Source organism: Lontra canadensis, unplaced genomic scaffold (assembly GCF_010015895.1).
Source record: "Lontra canadensis isolate GAN:19392208 unplaced genomic scaffold, GSC_riverotter_1.0 scaffold39, whole genome shotgun sequence".
NCBI classification, from domain to species: Eukaryota; Metazoa; Chordata; class Mammalia; order Carnivora; family Mustelidae; genus Lontra; species Lontra canadensis.
This window is the reverse complement of record NW_022631033.1, coordinates 7092818-7113242: the sequence shown is the minus strand read 5'-3', so window position 1 is coordinate 7113242 and position 20425 is coordinate 7092818. Positions and strand designations below refer to the sequence as shown.

General features: G+C 39.3%; 1 protein-coding gene across 2 annotated transcripts in view; it reads left to right on the top strand.

Moving 5' to 3' along the window:
* Positions 1-16058, top strand: part of GPM6A (glycoprotein M6A) — a 333855-nt gene extending 317797 nt beyond the window's left edge. For both annotated transcript variants that reach the window (XM_032869833.1, XM_032869832.1), the window contains exons 4-7: positions 3178-3331; positions 9576-9652; positions 10174-10239; positions 13921-16058. In XM_032869833.1, coding sequence (XP_032725724.1) covers positions 3178-3331; positions 9576-9652; positions 10174-10239; positions 13921-14073 — 450 coding nt within the window. In that variant the 3' untranslated portion in view covers positions 14074-16058. The remainder of the gene's footprint in view (positions 1-3177; positions 3332-9575; positions 9653-10173; positions 10240-13920) is intronic.
* The last annotated feature ends 4367 nt before the right edge of the window (positions 16059-20425 follow it).

Below are 20425 nucleotides of genomic sequence, written 5' to 3'. Positions count from 1 at the left end.
GATTATAGGAGACAGGCTTGATCTCAGGTCTCATTGGCTTTATCTTGGCCCTTTTCTTCTTTGTTGTATAAATTCCCTACTACCTTTACTCCCAGTAATTTTCTGTATTAATCACAACACAACTTTAATAAAGATGCACAAGCTCTAACATCACATTGACACCAGGTTTGCCGTCTTTCCAAAGTGTGAGAATTATTGAGTTTCTCTTGTTGGAGGTTTCACTGAAACCATAAAGTCCCTCTGTAACGCATCACCAAAGGAATTAATTGAGTTGAATAAGAGATTTCGTTTAATTGAGTTGAATAAGAGATTTAGTTTAATTCCGTGTATTTATTTTATTCTGTATTATCATTTTGAAAATGTAACTTGAGGTGTTCAAATTAAGCCTGAATATACTCCTGTTTCTCTTCCAAAGTCTTCTTCTAGAAGGTACCTTTGAAGCCCAGAAGGGAACTAGGTGTCTGTAGAAACTCAGCTTTTGGTGTACAAAGACTACGATTCAGACACTTTCAAAAAGAATCCTACTGCTGTATGAGCTAATAAACTAATAGCTAATTCAAAGGATTAAAAATACAACTTCAGGGGCACCTGGGTGGCTCATTCAGTTAAGCATCCAGCTCTTGGTTTCAGCTCAGGTCATGATCTTGTAGTCGTGGGATCGAACCCCATGTTGGGCTCCATGCTGACTGTGGAGTCTGCTTCAGATTCTCTCTCCCTCCTCCCCGGCCCCTCTGCCCACTAGCTCAGGTGTGCACTCTCTCTCTCTCTCTCAATCAAATAAATAAATAAATACAATTTCAGCCTTATACTTATGTTCACATGTGCTGGTCATCCCATTGTCTGAGTCTGATTATGTAAATAAGCACAATCAATAGGAAATCTTTCAGAAGATGCCACTTTTAAAACAAGTCATACTGTAATGTGCACAAACTCAAAATATGCTATGTACAAAGATAAAGAGGGAAGGAGGAGTTATAAAATTTGGAGTGGATCTCTCTCGGGACTCAAATTCAGATCGTTGTTGCGTACACGCAGAAAAGCATATGCCAACAGAACGCATCTCTTTCCAACTTCCAGTTTTGATTTGCAGATACAGTTAAGGGTAGTTGGGTTGGGATAAAGGGAAGTAAAATTGTGTCCCTTTGGGGGACGTGTACAAATATAATCATGAACAGCGAGGCTGAAGGTGAGAGAGCGTACTGCTGTGTGAGTGACCTGGGAGGGTGTCTTGCTGTAGGAGTATGAGGCCCACCAAGTGGGGAGTTCCTTGCAGTCCGAAAACTGAGTTCCCCACCCGTGCAGCACCAGGCATGGAGCACAAACTAATGCACGGTGGTGGCTAACCTAGTATTTGTGGATTGAAAGAATGAATCAATGTATGAATCAACCATTGAAGAGTGGGCAAGAATGTAGTTCCAAAAACTCTCTCCTGGCTTTTTTCTTCTTTCATGTTTTCTGTGTTTTGCTGGAAGATGACTTGCTAATCCTGCAGGCAGGGACATGAGTGATGGCCAAGAAGGCTATAGTCTCACTCACAGATGCAGGATTCAAATGACAAGAACCAGATATTGTAGCAGAACAATTCCTACAGTGGTGATTTTCTTGTTTAGCTACTTTTCAGGGATTATCTTGATTTTGGTCTGTGATATATGAGTATGATTCGTTAATGCCATGTGACATAGGGTAAGGGAAGGAAAAATAAGATGTAAACAGAGAAGGGGACAAACCACAAGAGACTCTTAACTCTAGGAAACAAACTGAGGGTTGCTGGAGGTGAGGCAGGTGCAAGGTTGGGGTACTAGGTGATGCCTAATGATGGGCATTAGGAAGGCACGTGTTGTACTGAGTACTGGGTGTTGTACACACTGATGAATCACTAATTCTACCTCTGTAACTAGTAATACATTCTATATTAATTAAACTGAATTTAAATTTAAAATTACATTAAATTAAAAAATGCCATGGTACAGAATAGTGGGGCAACTCCCATGAGGCTCTCTGCCTATCATTCTGTTTCTGGTTGGTGTTTACCTATGTGGGCACTTCATATAATAAATTATTCCTATGATCGTGGGAAATATGCTAATGAATCCAATGACACATAACTTGCATTGAGAAATATAATCAACTTGTATCAACGGGTGCATTCAAGCCTGCGCTTAAACCTCAGGGCATTGTGACTACACCTGTTCTTTTTCAGTTACCTCTGAAATACAGTTGTTAATACAAGTGTTAGCTTAGGCCATTCAAGGCATGTATTTATGGAGACAATTTTATATGTAGATGACATGGATTAAATTGTTGATAAGGAATGCGAAGCGACATGAATACATCTGTGTCTTACCAGCTCTTCATCTATCTACCAATGCATGCCTCTGTCTTTCTTTTCAGCATCTAAGTCATTCTTGAGCTAAAAATCCGTTCAACCGATGCTGAAACTAAGTCTCTTATTCAGTTGTATCTGGGCACATAAACAGCCTTTTTCTTCATTTTATAAATACTAAAAATATTTCTGAAACAAGCAAAAAAAAAAACCTTTATTTTCAAACTTAAAATCACATTTAACTGTGTTTCTATAGCAAAAATAAAATCAATCTTCTTGAAAGAAGATTTCAGAGTTTAAAGTTTACAGAAATCACTGAAAAGGAGATGTACACACTTATCGTTAATACTAAACTGACTTGAGAATTACCACACTTATAATATTAAATGTAACCCTGACTGCGTAGCGTCCATGTTTATGGTACAAATGGTGCTCATTTAGTTGTAACATAAATTTATCGACAAAGTTTGAACTTTGCAGAATCCCCTGTAAATAGACCAGTTACTGTTTTCTAAAATCTAAAAAAAAAAAAAAGGAGAAGAAAAAGAAGAAGTGAGGTGAGATTTTAGAGACAAATACATGAGTGAAACAGACATTATGATGCAGAAGGGTTCTTTCTTCCTTTGTTGCCAGGCATCTCTGCCACGCGGAGGATTTCCAGCAGGTTCTTCCTGCTGGAATAACCCATGTTAATCAGCATCTCCCGGCTTCCCAGTGGACTTCCTGCAGTGTCATGATCATGTGTTGTGCACGAGGACACTTAACACTTCAAATTGGATTTTGTGATTTAGTTGCAAAATTCTTCCTGTCCAGTAGATGACATGTTTTCTCTCTCAACTTTTTCTCTGTTGCAGTTTATTATGCTGACGTACCTTTTCATGCTGGCCTGGCTGGGGGTCACGGCTTTCACCTCTCTGCCCGTCTACATGTATTTCAATCTGTGGACCATTTGCCGAAACACGACCTTGGTGGAGGGAGCCAATCTCTGCTTAGACCTTCGTCAGTTTGGTAGGTGGACTTCTAACTGAAGCAAGGCCTCGTGCTGTTTGACCTCAGTGACTGCCTTTGAAACATTGCCGGTGACATTGGAACCATCATGACTTGATGAGAAATGGATACTTGAGAAATGTATCAGTGTTTTCACTTTTAAGACATCCTTTTTAAAATTTAAATAACGTAGGAATTTAAGAATGATTGGAGGTTCGTCTCACAGCATGAATCTGTGCACGTGTGTGTTTGAACAGACTATCAAGGTAGATTTCCTGGTATCAGCAATATGAAATTGTGATGTCTGTGTCCCGACTCCTTTGCGCTTGTCCAGACTTGTTATGATGCTTGTATCTACTCTTATTCTCCCATGACAAGCTATACAATTTGTGAAGTCTAGTGTGAAGATCACCTAAGAAGTATGTACTTCACTGACTTCCAAAATAAGGCAGAAAAACTTAGCATTTTTATAGCATTTTATAATAACGGAATCCAAGAACATTAAACCAATCAATAGCCCTCTTTGGTTACTTTTGTTTAGGGCTCACTGTGGGCTTGTGATACACCGACGCGATTCTACTTGTCTTGTCCATGTTGACTTGTTTGATGCTTACAATGGTTCTATATGGTGGACACTATTATTATCCTTTCTATAAATGACACAGGGGGGTTGAATGAGTTGCAGGCAGAGACATGAGTGATGGCCAAGAAGGCTATAGTCTTACTCACAGATGCAGGATTCTGTATGGTGAACACTATTATTATCCTCTTTGGTGAGGATGAAGTTCTTGGTGAGAAGATCACAGGGGGAATATGGGCAGCTCTCCCCCCTCTCTTCCCCCTGGAGAGATTTCAGTCCTGGAATCATGTCCCACATATGCACAGGAAGGGAAGGCATCAGCAACAGCTGTTGGAGGTCATGAGGGAACAGCTGTTTAGAAAACATGGCTCTGACTTCAGTCCCTCCCCCTCTCCGTGTCTTCCTCCTGTTCTGCTGATCTGAAAAGTGAAAGTTGGAAGAGAAATGACTGGTCTCTCAGACATGGTTGTCAGCTAAAATACGGGCCACCTAATGAAGTTCCAATTTCAGATAAACAAGCACTTTTTTAGTACAGTCTGTCCCCATATTGTATGGGACACACTTAATAATAGGTGTAAACGATGACTGGGATTAAAACCTCCCTTTGAACCTTAGCACCGTTTACAACATAGTTATCAAGATTTATTCTAATTTAATTTTTCTCGGTGATGTGGACAAGAGGGCACTTTTCAGATGTCATGCAACCTTTTACATCACATACTAATTTTTTCTGTTTGCCCTTAATATGAATCTACTGCCTGCATGACATTTATTTGCCTTCCAGATTATACGCCCCCAATAAGAATCCTGGATGTACAGGCACAGTCAATTTATCGAGGGGCATGGGCATAGAAAAGGACACCCCCCCCAGGTCTGGATTATGATCAGTACAGACATTTACTAACATCATCAAAACAGTGATTGGGTAGAGAAGAACATGCTATAAAGCAATTTCCCTTATTTTGCAAAGTTGCCTCATTACACCTAGATGGTGTCTTTGCTCTTAGGCAATCAAGGTCTTTGAACTGCATCATGGGAACTCTGGTCATGTAACAGCTGGGATGTCTGCTTCTTCCCTACTTGCATGTCCCTGTTCATTCCCCTGCATGTGATAAATCCGTCCACGTCCTACTGATCTGATGGCAAGCACAGCCATTATGCAGCTCACACAGTCAGGGAACTTGAAGATGCTTTGTCCCATTAGGGTTTGCCATATTTCAAAATGAGTCATGAAATAATCTGACTAGCAATTTTAATTTTTTAATGCTTTTGAAATTATTTCTGTTGTCCTTCAATGATGGACAATTTAATGACATTGAATGTATGAAGGGTTTGTCTTAGTAAATTTGTGTCAGAAAATGTAAAACTGATCCCCCACATACACACCAATATTATCATCTAGATCCAGAATTTAAAACTGTGTTTTGTTAAAACCCAGTGATTCAGTGAAACTCCCTCGGGCCAACCGTAGGGAGAGACTGGTCCAGAGCAGGTGGACTCTGGGTGGGACTCCTTTAGCCTTCTAACCAGCCCTCCCTCTTGTCCGCACATTGTAGCGTATCCACACATTGTAACAGGAACAGCTTGCTTTCATCTGATTTCCATACAGCCCTTCTCGGTAAAATTTCGTTTCAACAAATACTTATTTACCTTCTGTTATGTGTCGGCACTGCTTAATTTTGAAAGACAAAAATCTCCACGTCAAAAAAGTAAAATAAATGAAAATTTGACAAACACTTAGATCATGGACCTGGCCCATCGATCTTTTTCTAGAGAAGACACCCCTGACATAGGAACATTGCATTGTTTGCACAAGATGGAACAGAGGACAGAGTTGAAGCCATCAGTCAACAGCATTTTTGACTGTAGTCTACTCTGTTCAAAAGGACATTCTATGTTAATATAGAAACTAGATATGTATGCTATAAATAGGAAAACTTTGGTGTGTTTAGCCATGTGTCATTGCTAATCAGTGAACCATATTTACTGTTGTTAAATAATTCAAGAATTTATTTGGTCAAATCTTGGCTACATTTTTCTTGTCTAGTCCATTCCCCTGTCTAGGCATTCCTAGGTTAGGCTACCTGTCAAAGGGGAATTAGGTTACCAATGGAATTAAGGTTACTAATCAACTGATCTAAAAATGGGGCAGTTATCCTGGATGATCCAGGTGGGCTGCATGTAATCATAGGGCCCTTAAGAATGGAAGAGGCAGAAGAGAAGAAGGCAGAGGGAGGTGACCTCAGAAGAAATGCACATTTTACTCAGAGAGATGCCTCACTTTGAGGACAGACAAAAGGGGCAGGGAGCCTAGGACTGTGGGTAGACTAGAGGAGCTAGAAAAGGATACTTCAGCCATTCTATCATCTTTAAGATTAGTAATGTACATGGCAAATTATTTGGAAATTCAGCATTTATATTTCCAAGTAGGGAGTTAATTTCCTAACACCCCGTAAGGGTTCGTAGTGTCATTCCCCTTCCTCCTCCTGCCTACCTCCCCCTCTGGCTTGCAGTTTCCTCCCTAAGGGTTTGTGCCCCGAGCAGTGGTGCTTTGACCACCCAGAAACCTCCAAGAGGCTTTTTATTGCCTTAACGAGGAAAGTAATAAGAACTGTGCACAGGATGCAAGTTTTTCCTAGCTCAGACACAGCCAATCCTTAGAAAGCCAGAAATATAGTACTTCAGTTTAACCGGATGAAAGGACATTAAAAAGCAGTAACAACAAGCTATAGAGAAAGCTCGTGGCTGCACCTCTGACACAGGAAATTTGTACTGTTTGCCCTTGCCGTGCATTCCTGCAGCTTCCCTTGTACGATCCTAACTTGTTGCTTGTTTGAAAGAAAGCAGAAATGTCATTGTGTATATTTCAGTGAAGGACTCTTCCACACTGAGTGCAGTAAATATGCGTAAATATACTCACTATTTAGAAAAATGAGTAAATCTGAAAATTTGCTGCTTGGGGTTTGGCCAGTTTGGCCCTTCAATGACAGAGACCCACGAATCCAAATAATCAGGTTTTGGGTTTGCATGGCAACATAGCTTATGGGCACCTTGTCATGTCCATAGTTTCCCGTGATGCAGACATGGATTGACAGACGATAATTAACTTGCAGTATGTCTGTTTGTGGTATATGGTATCTGTATCACTGATGTCTTATATACAGACGCATTTTATGTCAGGAGTCCTGGAGGCCGAGTGGAAGGGCTGGGTTACAGTATTTTAAAGGTGGTGGAGGAAGGCTTAACTGAAGAGTCATTATTGGATGGATATGAGGGTCGCAGGAATGTTCATAGTGGAGGGAAGATCCAGGCAAAGTTACCGAAGCAGCTCCATGCCTGGCATCTTCAGCAAACCCCAGAGAGAGCAGTGTGGCCGAAGCAGAATGAGAAAACAGGAGGGATGGATAGGGATGGAGTCTGAGAGTCATGGAATGCCGTGCTGAGTGTGTGGTGGGACGTCATCCATTTAGAGACTTTTATTCTGAAGGGAGTAGAGGATATTTGCAGGTTTGGGCCGAAGAGAAGCAGTATCTCCCTTACCTTGTGGAAGAATCACTCTGGCTGCCATTTAGAGAATGGACTGTCCCAAGAGGAGAAGGAGGGAAGCCAGTTAGCACTCTTGTCTTAGCCCTGAGGCGACAGAGGGAGGCTCAGGTGGGTTAGTGGAGAGAGAAGTGGGGAGAAGTGGTCTGGTGCTGACCGTACTTTGAAGATTGGGGCTGCAGAAAGTCTAGATAGATGGGCATGTGGGTTTGAGAGAAAAAGAGGATTGAAGGAGGAATGCAGTTGTCGCCAGGACCATGGGGAACACTGACTTGCTGTCTCGTGAGCCGGGAAGCCTATAAGAGCTTGCTTAGGAGGGAGGCCGGCAAGGGAGACCAGAGTGCACTTTTGAAGATGTTGTAGAGACTTACTAGGAATCTAAACAGAGTTGTCAAAGATAAGAAATCGGGTATATGAGTCTTGATTTCGGGAGCGAGGCACACTGGGAGCTCCCGTGAACGAGGTCCTGGAGAGAGGGGACCTGTGAGAATCAAAACCTAAAAACAAGAATCTATAGGGGCGCTTGGGTGGCTCAGTGGGTTAAGCCTCTGCCTTCGGCCCAGGTCATGATCTCAGGGTCCTGGGATCGAGCCCCACATCGGGCTCTCTGCTCAGCGGGGAGCCTGCTCCCCACCACCCCGCCTGCCTCTCTGCCTACTTGCGATCTCGGTCTGTCAAATAAATAAATAAAATCTTTAAAACAACAAAAACAAAACCAAGAATCTGTAGATTGGGGGATGTATTGAAGACGAGCATGAAGGAGAGGGAGGCGGCCACTGCCTCCAGCCCTGCCAGTCGCTCAAGAGAAGAGTGGAAAATTTATCTTTGATTTTATTTATGTGGTGGTCATGGCTGATTTCCATGGAGGGTTGAGGCAGAATCTGACTGGAAAGGTGGAAAAAGTTTAAGTAGAAAGGAAAAGAGGGGAATGGCAGACAGTGTACGTAGTTAATGCTTTGAAGGAGTTTGGCTGCAGAGGTCAACAAAGACACAGGTGAGGAGGTGTGTGCGCAGCCTGACCCACGAATGACGTCTGTCGTGGAACAGCCTGCAGAAGCATGGTCTTAACCGGGAAGCACTCTCAATGATGATGGTTTATGAGACGCATTAGGGGCTTCTTATCCTCTCCCACTTCATGTCATCTTGGCAGAAAAGAAAGGTCCCAGAGAAGCATGTCTGTATTCGATGGACCGCAAGTAGATTACATTTTAAAACAGAAATAATCGCACAAACTATGGTTGGGGCAGAATGGCAGCATCTCCATCGACAGTGAGAGCTGGCCGTGTACCCCAAAGCCAGAAGATGTGAAGAGATACACGTATTAACGTTAAATAAAGAGATGGCAGTGCCAAAAGCTTAGGGAATAGTTCATCCCAAACTTGTGGAGTTTTTTTTTTCCCTTTATGTATGTATGTTTAATGCTTCAGTAGTTCTCAAAACAAAATTCAAGGCCCCTTCAAGGCTAACCCAGATCACTTTTCTGTAAAACGAGATCCGTGGCAATGTAGCACCAATGTGCTTGTTAAAGATGCAGTTCTCCTGGTAAATACCCCGGTTTCTGATTTCACAGTTCTGTGGTGGGGTCCAGAAATACACATTTTTGAACATTCCCCAGGTGATTCTGATGCCGTTGGTCTGTGAGCCAACTGGAGGAAGGGAGAATGTGAGTGAAATGACAGGGTTTTTTAACATTTTTTTCCTACTGATAACACTGTTTTCAATATTAGCAGAGAAAAATCACTCCTTTGGGTGATATGCTTTTATAGACTAACAGAAGCTTTGTACCAGCAGAATGAATTTGGATCCACACTTCAGCTTAGTCTGGGACATAGTTATCGGAGTAATTGTGACGCCTGCGCCATTGCATTAACGGACCAATCTGGATCGAATCTGGAGGCTCTGGGGGCTGGGTCCGGTTGAATTCAGATTGAAGATGTTGTAAATTGTTTGAGGGCTAAATAGTTCTGACCTTCCATTCATAATCCTGGTTATACTTATTATCTAGCTATAAAAGCTGAAAATGTTTTCATTATACTGTAGCATAAAATGGAACCTCCTTAGGTTTTATCAGCATAAGATTCTTTTTCTCCCTCTGGGCTCTTGAAAACATTTATAAACTAAGCTATAATTTTCTACATGTAGGGATTGTGACAATTGGAGAGGAAAAGAAAATTTGCACCGTCTCTGAGAATTTCCTGAGGATGTGTGAGTCCACTGAGGTAAATGATTTTAAAGCTGTTTCTGTTATCCGAATTTTAGCTTCATTTTCATAGTTGAAAAAGACATAATTAAAACTCTATTGAATTTTCCCCTTTTCACCTAAGGAGCAATTTTACTTACAGTGATGTTATGCAGGGGGACTGGAGAATAAATATGAATTTCAATAAAAATTATAACAAATATATATTTTCTAGAAACTATCATGTTCACAAAAGTTGAACATTTTACTGTTACATTTTTAAAATGTAGCCTTATTTAGTTAAAATATTACTGAAGACCATCGTTACTAATGACGATCTCATCTTTGTAGTAAAAGTATAGTAAAATGATGCAGTTGCCAAGACTTAAATAATTTGCAGGAGAAAAGATACTGCAATGTTTTCAGATTGAGCTAAGGGTGTACCTAAGTGTACTTTTCTTAAAGATGTACAAAGTTCTTATTCGCGAGGCAGCAGCAGTCCGATCTCTCTTCTGCTTGTAACTCGACGCGTGTTTTGATTCTCTGCGGTTTCCTTTGCAGCTGAACATGACCTTCCACTTGTTCATTGTGGCGCTTGCTGGGGCTGGGGCCGCAGTCATTGCTATGGTAAGACCTTGTGCTCTGGGGCTTGGTTTTTCGATTTGAAGGACAAAGCGATTTACTTGTTGAGATGAGCTTTTATCCCCAATCCTGAAGTCCATAGGAATCCTATTTATTTCAATATCAGTAAAAAAGGTGGGCAAACAGTGGGAACAGTGGGCAAATAAGTAAGTGAAAAACAAAGCTTAACCTGAAAAAGTGTTGTTGTTACACTAGAGGTAGTATTTGGGAAGCAGTTTAAGGATTAAAATACTCAGTCCTATCGGTAACATTAACAAAAATAAGTAAATTCATCCGTGTCACAGATACTAGGTCCCTATTAACATAACAGATCGTCTCTGGACCATATAGGTCTGTATCAGTATAATATTCTAGGTAATCTAATCAGTCCCTTAACTTCCTTTTCTCCTCCTGATTTAAGGACATAAAAAAGCTGTATGGAGTCACTTACGAAAAAAAGATTGATTTATTCTTCTTAACACAGATATCAATAGTTTCCTGATATTTCTTTGATATCTATATTTGTTCAGAAATGCTAAGAACACTTTTTTCAAGTCAGGCTTTTACTGAGTTTTGAGGACCTACAATGTTCCAGTTTCTGTCTCTTCCTTGGTACAGTTTGCTTCTGGACGCCCAGAGACCAACAGCGGACAAACACTCGGAGCATCAGTAATAGTTTTCGCAGCCAGCGTCTGCTGGTCCTTATTTTTGCATCGTAGTGTACAAAGTAATAATACAAAAGTAAAGTGGTGAGAGCTCTAGAATGTTCCTAGTAACCTCACAAATACAGCCAATTCAGTATGCAAAGATGATGAATTAATTTGGGTTTATTTGATTCCTTCCCTTATGGTGTCAATACACTGAGTTTTCAGATATTTTGTTAATTTAGTGTCATGCTCATTGCTCAGCATTTCAGATAGAGCATATAAGCCTCTACATAGAAATTTTATTTCCGAATGAGGAGCTTAATAAGATCATGGTGGCTAATTAATTGGAGGGGTCACAATAAGACAATAAGCAAGGGCTTTATAGTCTCAGCCTAAAATCAGGTGCTAAGATATGCCCTGGAGAAGCAGGTTATGTTCTGGGGAGTGATGGTCCAAGCTCCCGTGGTCCCAAGCAGCACCCATCCTGGCTGTGAGACAAGAGGAAACATCTGTTCATACACACATTCCTGTGCAATGGGTAATTGTTAGGGACTTGTGTTTTTTCGGGCAACACACTCTCGTGTATAAGAGGTCTACCAAAGCACTTTTTGTAAAGAGAGAGGTGTGTGATAAAGCATGTGTTCACATTGCTACGTGTGTGTGTGTAAAACTGTAAAAATGTATACCATCAGGCATACATTAGTAAAAAGTACTTGTGTAAATGAATAATATACTTAAATGTCCCCAGAAATGCTTACTCTGAAATGATTCTATTATCAAAAAGATCTTAAGATAATAGAAATTCAGATGCTACATATTTCTTAGGGAATCTGTGCTTTGCATAAACTCAGATACTAAGTTATAAATAAATTTTATTTCAAACTATAAGAGTTTAGAATATTATTCTTAAGTACTAGCATCCTTTTGACTATCTAAATAAATGCATAGCATAAATTCCTTAAGAAATAAATAACATCTGACTACTGATTGACTTCAGTATTTCCCACTCATTAGCTCTGACAGTGGTTACGATTTTAGGAGACAAGGCGAATATAACAATAGTTATTGCTTCTGCTCCTGATACTAATATTAGTTCCAATAGTACTATTGTTTGCTCGTATTTCTTTTAAGCTTTGCTCTGTTGAAAGCACCGCCAAATGGTTAAGCACGTAAATACATTCAACAGTCATAATATAGCCACATCATTAACCTCATTCCCAACTCCTTCAGCACTCGAAGTACACTACCGTCATTACTTCCGTATTAGAGATGAGAAAATTGAGATGAATCCTTCTCTAGCAAAATATTTAAAACGTCGTCTAAATTTTAAGGCAAAGATGGTAAGAATTTGTACTAAGACTAACGTAATCTACTCCATTTGATTTTTCGAAGGCATTAGAAAGTTCTGTAGATGCTGACAGAAGGGGTCTGCTTGGCTTTGTGCCAGGTTCCGGGGACCTCTGTCCACCTGCGGAGGGACAGTCAGAGCCTGGCAGCTGGTGTCCCCTAAGGCCAGAGGAAATGTCTGAACACGACTGGAAAGTGCCTATTTCTGAGCTAGAAGGACGCTGAAGCTCTTTTCAGTATTTCACTCAGACATATTTTATAATAATTTAGGGGTTATATATTTTCAGGCTTTAAAAGGAAGGTTTTTATACATCTCAAAATATATTCATTCGTGTGAAACGTATTTTGAGTATCCACTACTTGCCAAACACTCTCCACAGCACTTGATGTCTTCCGAGCAATGCAGCATGGTCCCATGTGAACTTAGTCGTGTCTGTAGCCTCTGTTCAGTCCTCATGGATGTGGTGATGAAGGCTGCACCATGGAAGTGACAGAGGACAAGAGTACAGCTCACAGCTCTTGCTTGCCTGTGGCTTACGATTTCCACTACACAAAATGCAGAATTTCAGAGGAAACAGAACATTCTGAAAATTCTTACTGGTATTCTTATTGGTCTGCATCTTTTCCCATATTGCCATGTCAAAATTGTCATTTTTTTTTCTTACTGCCTGTTGACTACCTTAACATATCACAGCAGTCTCCATTTAGAATTGACTTTGTGTTCATGATGTCTATCTGTCCTTTTCTAAAACCATCCCACCTCCTGTCTTTCAATGTACTCTTGGCTAATCAAATTGTTAGTGTTCTATTTTACTAAATTATGGACAAAAATATTGCCCACCCTTTAGAACTCAGATCAAGTAAATAATTAACAATGTAATTTCCCTTTCATATTCACCCATCAAAAACCGTCATTTGGAAAACTGCTTTATCTCTCTCTATGGACCAGGAATGAGGTAAAGGGAGAAAAACAAACAAGGGATCTCATAGCTGAGTGCTTTCAAGTCCAAACAGGAACTTCATTACTTGAGTAACTGTGCTACTCAAGATAGATCAGAAGCTCCCTTTGTAAGCATGCACTCTTCTGGCTATTGCGAATGCATGCAAACCTACAGAATCCATATGGCACAGTACTTGCTCTCCTGTAGTTTGCAATCTAAAGGAAACTGCAAAATTCAGCTCATGGAAAATTAACTTGACAATTAAATCTGCAGATTTATTTTGGGGTTTCCATGATCCCTCTTTCTGTTGCACGGCAGGCAATAACATAACCTCCCATTAATTCTAAGTTGTCTAGACTCAAACAGTGTAAGAGACCATTTTCTGTTACCGACGGGAAAGCACAGATACACGATCATGAGATGTATAGGATGTTGATGTGGGTAAATGAGGGCAAAATGAACAGGGAACATCACATAAAGATTAAGAATCAATCTTGGCTACTCCAGACTTGAAAAAGAAGGAGAGAAAGAGGTTCTGAAAGAAAGGGATCTGAGAAGCTGCTGTCATGTAGTCGGAGACGTGAGAAGGAATAACAGATTTTTATTGTTCCTGTTACCGCAGAAGTTCTGATTCCGTCTTATGAGTGCACACATCCTATAAGCATATAATGTGAACGTTTCTTTCCTGATAGCAAGGTGTAATAAAGACGCTGAACAACCTTCTAGTGTAAATTATTTCTGTCTTTGATCAGGTTCACTACCTTATGGTTCTGTCTGCCAACTGGGCTTACGTGAAAGATGCCTGTCGGATGCAGAAATACGAGGACATCAAGTCGAAGGAGGAACAAGAGCTTCACGACATCCACTCCACTCGCTCCAAAGAGCGGCTCAATGCATACACATAAATAAGTCCTTCCTGCCCCTCCCGCCATTCAGATGCATTGGTGTTTAATGAAGGGCCATCCAACCACCCAACCTTTGGAGCACTAAAACGGAAGTGCTTCTCATCAACGATGCGTAGGGTGACTTAGGAATCACCCGAACACCATTCCTTGCTGTTTAGCACTTCATTTCCTAATTGGTTAAATTGGTGTGATCAGATCTCTTCTACAAGCTCCTATCCAGCCTTTTCCTTTTTTTAAATTTCTCAAACTCATTACTAATGCTGTCAGATTGGAGATACTAACATTGTCAAATGCAGACATTTATTTGATTTTTTTTAACCGCTTCCCATGTGTTAATACAGAACACCTTTTGCATTATTTCTTATGTTTTGGAAAGAAAAATAGCTTTTTATACTTTTTAGTTTTGATTTCAGTAACTAGTTTAACTACAGGTAACCTTCAAAGGGACCATTGTAAATTATGAACAATAGACAGAGATGGTATCGTTAATGACTCTTCTCGAAATCTGGAAATCCCGTCTGGAGATGAGCGGCCACGTTAGTACGGGCCCTGGTTCATGTTTTCATCGATCTAAGGTGCAATTTCTAAATTTGTAAGAGTAGGTTAAAAAAAAAATAAAAGAAGTGCTTCTTATCTTTGTTAACATTGTTTTTTTTTTTTTTTTTTGATGTACTTAAAAGGTATTTCTCTCTGATTACTCATGTTTATGTTGTGAGCACGTAGAAACAGTGATGCTTATGCACGGCTAGTAGCCTTCTTAAGATTGCGACACCAGACTTACCTTTTAAAGCTTAGTATAGAGACAATGTTAATGGAAATACTGTGAACTCTTGAAGAATGATCTCTTTGTGATTTAAGCAGCGGCTGGATTGGAACTTTTAATATGCTAATGTGGAACATTAATTACCTTTACGAAGGTGGTATATTAAGAAATAAGCACAGTAAACCCTCAGAAGTTGTTTTACCTACTTTAAAAGATTTTAACGGATTGCACCTCTGTAAACTATCCCTCCAATGTGTATGATATATTTGAAAAGGCTTCCATTAATATAATAGCTTTGCTTGCAGCCTTCCAATCTATGTTGGTTTACCTGTAGTGTTTTTTAAAGTGTGGTCAGAGGCCACTCTAGAATGTATCCCTTCCAAGTGTAGTGAGATACCTGTGTTTTTATTTGAAGTAAGTCATTTTAACCAAATGTTCATTCATAATCATTTATAAGAAGTACCTATATCAAAGGAATAAAAAAAAAACAATCAGTATTACTGGACCAAAATTGGTGTTTGTTTTAACCTTGACTCTTCTTTTGATTCTTTCTAATGCTACAAGAATGCTGTAAAGTGTCTTTTAAAATGATGTAGCCTGACAAGACATTTTTGTCAGTGTATAAAAATTAGGTAGTATTGTGCACTGATTTGACCATTGTGAAATCTTTTCTCAGTGTAAGTGCATTTCTAATAAAATTTATGAGTGAAACAATCTTTGTACAACGACTAGTCATGCATCATCCGTAATTTTACAAGTTCTTGTAGTAGGTAGCGGGGTATTACTAGGGTTATCTGTGGCATGATTATGCATTCTGTAGTATAATTTAATTAATTTGGGGGTTTGCTTCCTTTTTTTTACATGTAGATGATCTTACTGGTTCAACCTTTTTCTGATATATGCAGTATTACAGATATTGAGCAAAAGTATTAATGGGCTTCTTTAAATTCTATATTATAGTGTTTCAGTTCTGTGTCTTAACAGTTTGTGATGATTTTTAAAACTGTCTTTTAAACTTATGTAATGATGTTGATGCTTTCGGCTTTTTTTTTTTCCTGGTATTAGAGTTTGTATTTTCACAAAGAGTGCTTTGTAGCAGGCATTACAATTAATCTGTTTTGTACATAAATGTGCCAACAGCTTGATGGTGGCGTTTTTGAAATGTAGAACAAAGTGCTTGCAAAATGTAATAAATACACTTGTGTACTTTGTGTACTTATTATTAGTTTCTGCAGTGTTTTTTTGTGGTTTTTTTTTTTTGGTTTTGTTTTGTTTATTCCTCTTTCCTATGTGTGTGCACTCTTTCCAGATGCACTAGACGCTGTCTTTTTAGGATGCTTCTTAGCTCAGTTGAGCTGCCCTCATACTGAACTGAGAATTCTGTGTATGACACGCAGCATAGGGAGGCCAGGGAGCTGGGGAGAGGGCAAAGGTGTGAAGGTTTGGAGGTCATTTAATTTAGCAAAATGATAACAATTCCCGACCTAATGCTATTCCCTTGCCTAATTTCTGTTGTTTTGTGTTTTCTTTAGAGCTTCCTAAACTAGTAGAGAAACAAAAAAGACTAATTCAATTCAGAAAGAAAAATGCTTTCTTGGTTCGCTTCGAAATTTCAAGGTGAGAACACTTATGTGAAAAATACATATATTTTCCATACTCTTTGTTTGTTTGAGTTGTAATTTCTTCTGGCCAAACTAGAAGTGATGGCGGTTTAAAAATAATAAAACAGTGATCAATAAAAATCTTAATTTTCACTAGGCCTAAGTAATTGTATTAGTCTTCAATTATTTATGTATTTATGTATTATTTTAAGTAATTATTATAAGTGCCTGAAAATGTCAGGCACTTAGGTTACAAATGTCTACAGTAATTATAAGCAGATCTGGACAAAATATCTTATGTTTTAAGAAGTCACTTTTAAGAGAATCCCATTCTTAAATAAGAATTTAATTATTATTAATAGCTTAATAATTATTAGTAAATGATAATTTTATTCTTTTTAGTGTTTATGAATTCTTCACATGCAACAAGAAAATAAAGAATTATATGTTGAAGATTATCAATGTGAACAAAAATTTCACAAGAGAATATTTTTCGAAGAAGCTGATCATTGTAAGATAATTATATTTTTAGAAAACTTAAAAGTCCATTTCTGTTTGTAAAAATACACATTTATCTTTAAAGCAAGTAATTTCCCTTTGGGAATTTTTTCTCTCCTAGCTTTGTGGAGAAATAAATTGACACGTAAGCCTTTTGGGAACTATAAAGCTAACGTGAAGACTGAGGAGATTACTCACTTTGAGAAGAAATTGTGTGTCGGCCAGCTCTGACGTGGGTGTAATCAGTTTACTTCCTCATCTGAAAACGTAGAAATAACAGATTCTGGCCTATTCACTCAAAGATCAAGTAAACTTGACTTTTTTGTTATTTTTGCCTTTTAGACAAAAGAGAAAGATATCATTTAAAAGTGTATTTCACTTAAGTCACGCTTCACCTAAGTTTACATACGCTGAGCATGATGGGACTTGAATTAAGCTCTCGTACCTTGAGAACACTCTGGTTGTTTCCTGCGAGGTTTTCAGGTATCAAATCATCTGAAGTTCCTGAAGGCAAGTCTATAAAAACATTGCTAGCGAGCTCGCATGTGAACCTCTTCCTACTGGCTTACGTAAGCCGTGGACCTTGAGTTTCTTCTCGCAAAAGTAAATTTACCTCTTGGATCATTTAGATTCTTTTGCCCTTTCCAACAAAAATCCGACATTGAAAGTAATTGAAAAGTATGTAGAAAATGCGATGTTGAAATAATGCAATAAATTTATAAATTTATAAATTTATAAATCGATAAAATAAAAATGCAGTAAGTTGAAAAGAATGTAGAAAATGCAATAAGTTGAAGTGTTAAGTTCAGTATTAAATGAATCACTGAAATACATAAAATATTAAATGAAAAAATACCAAAATTAAATAAAATTTACCTAAGCTGCTGTATTTCTAACCTGTGGAAACCCCCACAGAAGGAAACACCAAGCAAAAGAAAACAAACGATGGGGGAATACAAAATAGGAAAGAGAAGAGATCCAAGTAATCCTGCTATTAGACTTGGAATAAGAGGGAAAAAGAAAAGTCCGGAGTTAATAGAAGGTATAAATTGCGGTGGGGAGGGGGGCATTTTAAAAAAAGAAGTAAAAATTACAAAAACCAAAGATGACAGACACCAAGAAGAAACAGCCTGCAAAATTTTTTGAAAAAGTTTTTTTAAGTGAAAAAACAGCTGAGACCACAGCTTTTCTTCAGCATTGTCTGCCCTCCACTCCATGTACTTGAGCAAACACTCTGGCTTCCAGGCCTTGCAAGATAGAACACAATTTCCACCCCCAACAGCCCAGGACCCAGCGCTAGAGGTGCTGGTCCCACGAAGTTGCCCAACATCACTGATCTGATTAGAAAATGAGAACGATGTCTGGGTTTTTAAAAAGTGGTGTAATCTATTTGCTTCTTTCTTGTTTCAACAATTATTTTTGTCTCCTGGGGGCCACCCTGATGGGGACAGTGGTGTCCCACGACAGATCCAACTCTGTGAGTCAACCCCTCTCAACCATTTCATGTAAATTGCAAGGGGCCGTGATCCAAGAAGTGCCTGGAAGGCTGGAGCTGGGTGCATCTGTGTTTGTCACATAGGATGCTACTGGGTGTAGGTAAGCCCCAGATTTCTTTGATGGACTTTTTTGGCATATCTAGAAAGTATTGAATACTCTTTTCTCAGAAGGATTTACAAAGTTTCACAAAGAATATTCTCATTTCAACATTCCTTTGTTAGTTGATAGGGCAGAGAAGGTTAATTTACGGCATCCGGTAAAAATACACATGACTTACTTCTGGGCTTTCAATTAAGGAGCATTTAGAATTGGCAAGTTCCTTGTTTTTTTAAGATCTTTTTAAATTTTTTTATCACTGTCATTGGTTAATCTCTATAAGAAAGCTGTTAATCCCTTGAAACCTTATGTGTCACACATATTACAATCTCGTCAATTAAACTGTGAAAGATACAATGGCAACCTAGCAGATAGAAGGAGAGGATTTGCAGAAACAGGAAATGGATATTAAGGAATCATGACATCATTTAAAGGAAAGATTTAATAATCCAGCAGATTACTTTAACACAAACTGAAAGTGCTGCCCCTTCCAAACCTCCCATTCACCTTCCCACCGAGCGATAGTACACCCCTACCATGCAATACAGCACAAAGCTCTCCAGCCTTTGAGAGAACAAGCTACCCTCACTTTTCTCTCCGTAGACCGTATTCACAACGATTCCTGTGTTACATCATCTTTCTTAGTAGTTGTGAGTAGCATGGGGTCAGGTCTTCAAGAGACAAAGCAACGTCCTGCCTGAGAACGGAATGATAGGCCAGTAGTCTTCCTGAATTATGTCTTCCTGGTCTTAAAATAGTTACACTTTCCAAGCCCCCTGAATCATACCTAGTCAGTAATACACCCAGTAGATTGGAGACAACGATGTGACAAATGCAAATGATACAAAAATCGTGTTGTGAACATAGAGTTACAGTATTTATACAAGTCAACACAATTAATTTTAAGATTTTTTTCCCCCTAACTTCTTAATTTCCACTACCTAACATCCAAGATCATCAGGTAATCCTACATTTCCACAAATAGAGTATCTATTGATTTATATAAAAAGTATAAACTTAGTGCTTGAAGTAACAACAAGTGTGCACTAAGCCAAGTGGAGAGTTCAGATGTTAATGTAACACTTGACAAAGCACTTACAGGGTCGGTGCTTATTTTCTGCGCACCCTCTGCCCCCCTCCATGCACTCAATTTCTAAAACTCATAATTTCCAATAACTGCACACCATGTATATCTTAAATTGTATGCATTCCACTTCCAGCTTCTGTTTGCTGCTTTTCCTGCTCACTCACTGCACTGGGACCATGTATCCATTGATGTTGTTTTTACAGCCCTCATTCCCCTTAATGTCATCGGGCTTCTCAGTAACTAGCTTATGTGACGCGGTCCCTCATTGCAATCACTCCCTTGGCAAGTCCTCATCCCCGTTGACCATGTGTTTTCCTTAAACTCTCACAGTGAAGTGCCACCGCTGGTTTAATTCACCTTTCTGTCCGCCTTTGAACCCGTGTCCCTAAGATGACTGAAGAGAACCACAGCCCGCCCAATCTCACCCATGTTAAGATGAGCCCTCAGGGCTGTCAGTAAATCGACTCCATTTTCCCTAGAACAAGGGTTGGCAACTTTTTTGGTAAAAGACCACATAGTGAGTCTCGTAGGTTTTATGGGCCATTCAGTCTTGGTTTTGTTGCAGCTTCTTACCTCTGACATTGTGGTGCGAGAACAGCAATTGGAGTATGTAAGTAAGTGGTCATAGCTGTGCTCCAGAACAGCTTTGTTTCCAGAAACACACGGTTGCCCATAGTTAGCCCGAGGGCCCAAGTTCACTGATCCTGCTCTCTAAGCATTGTTCTGTTTCCCCAGATGGTTACTGTAACATAGCTTTCTCGTGTCAGACTTCTCATCAAACACTTTATTTCAATCCAGACTTAGAAACTG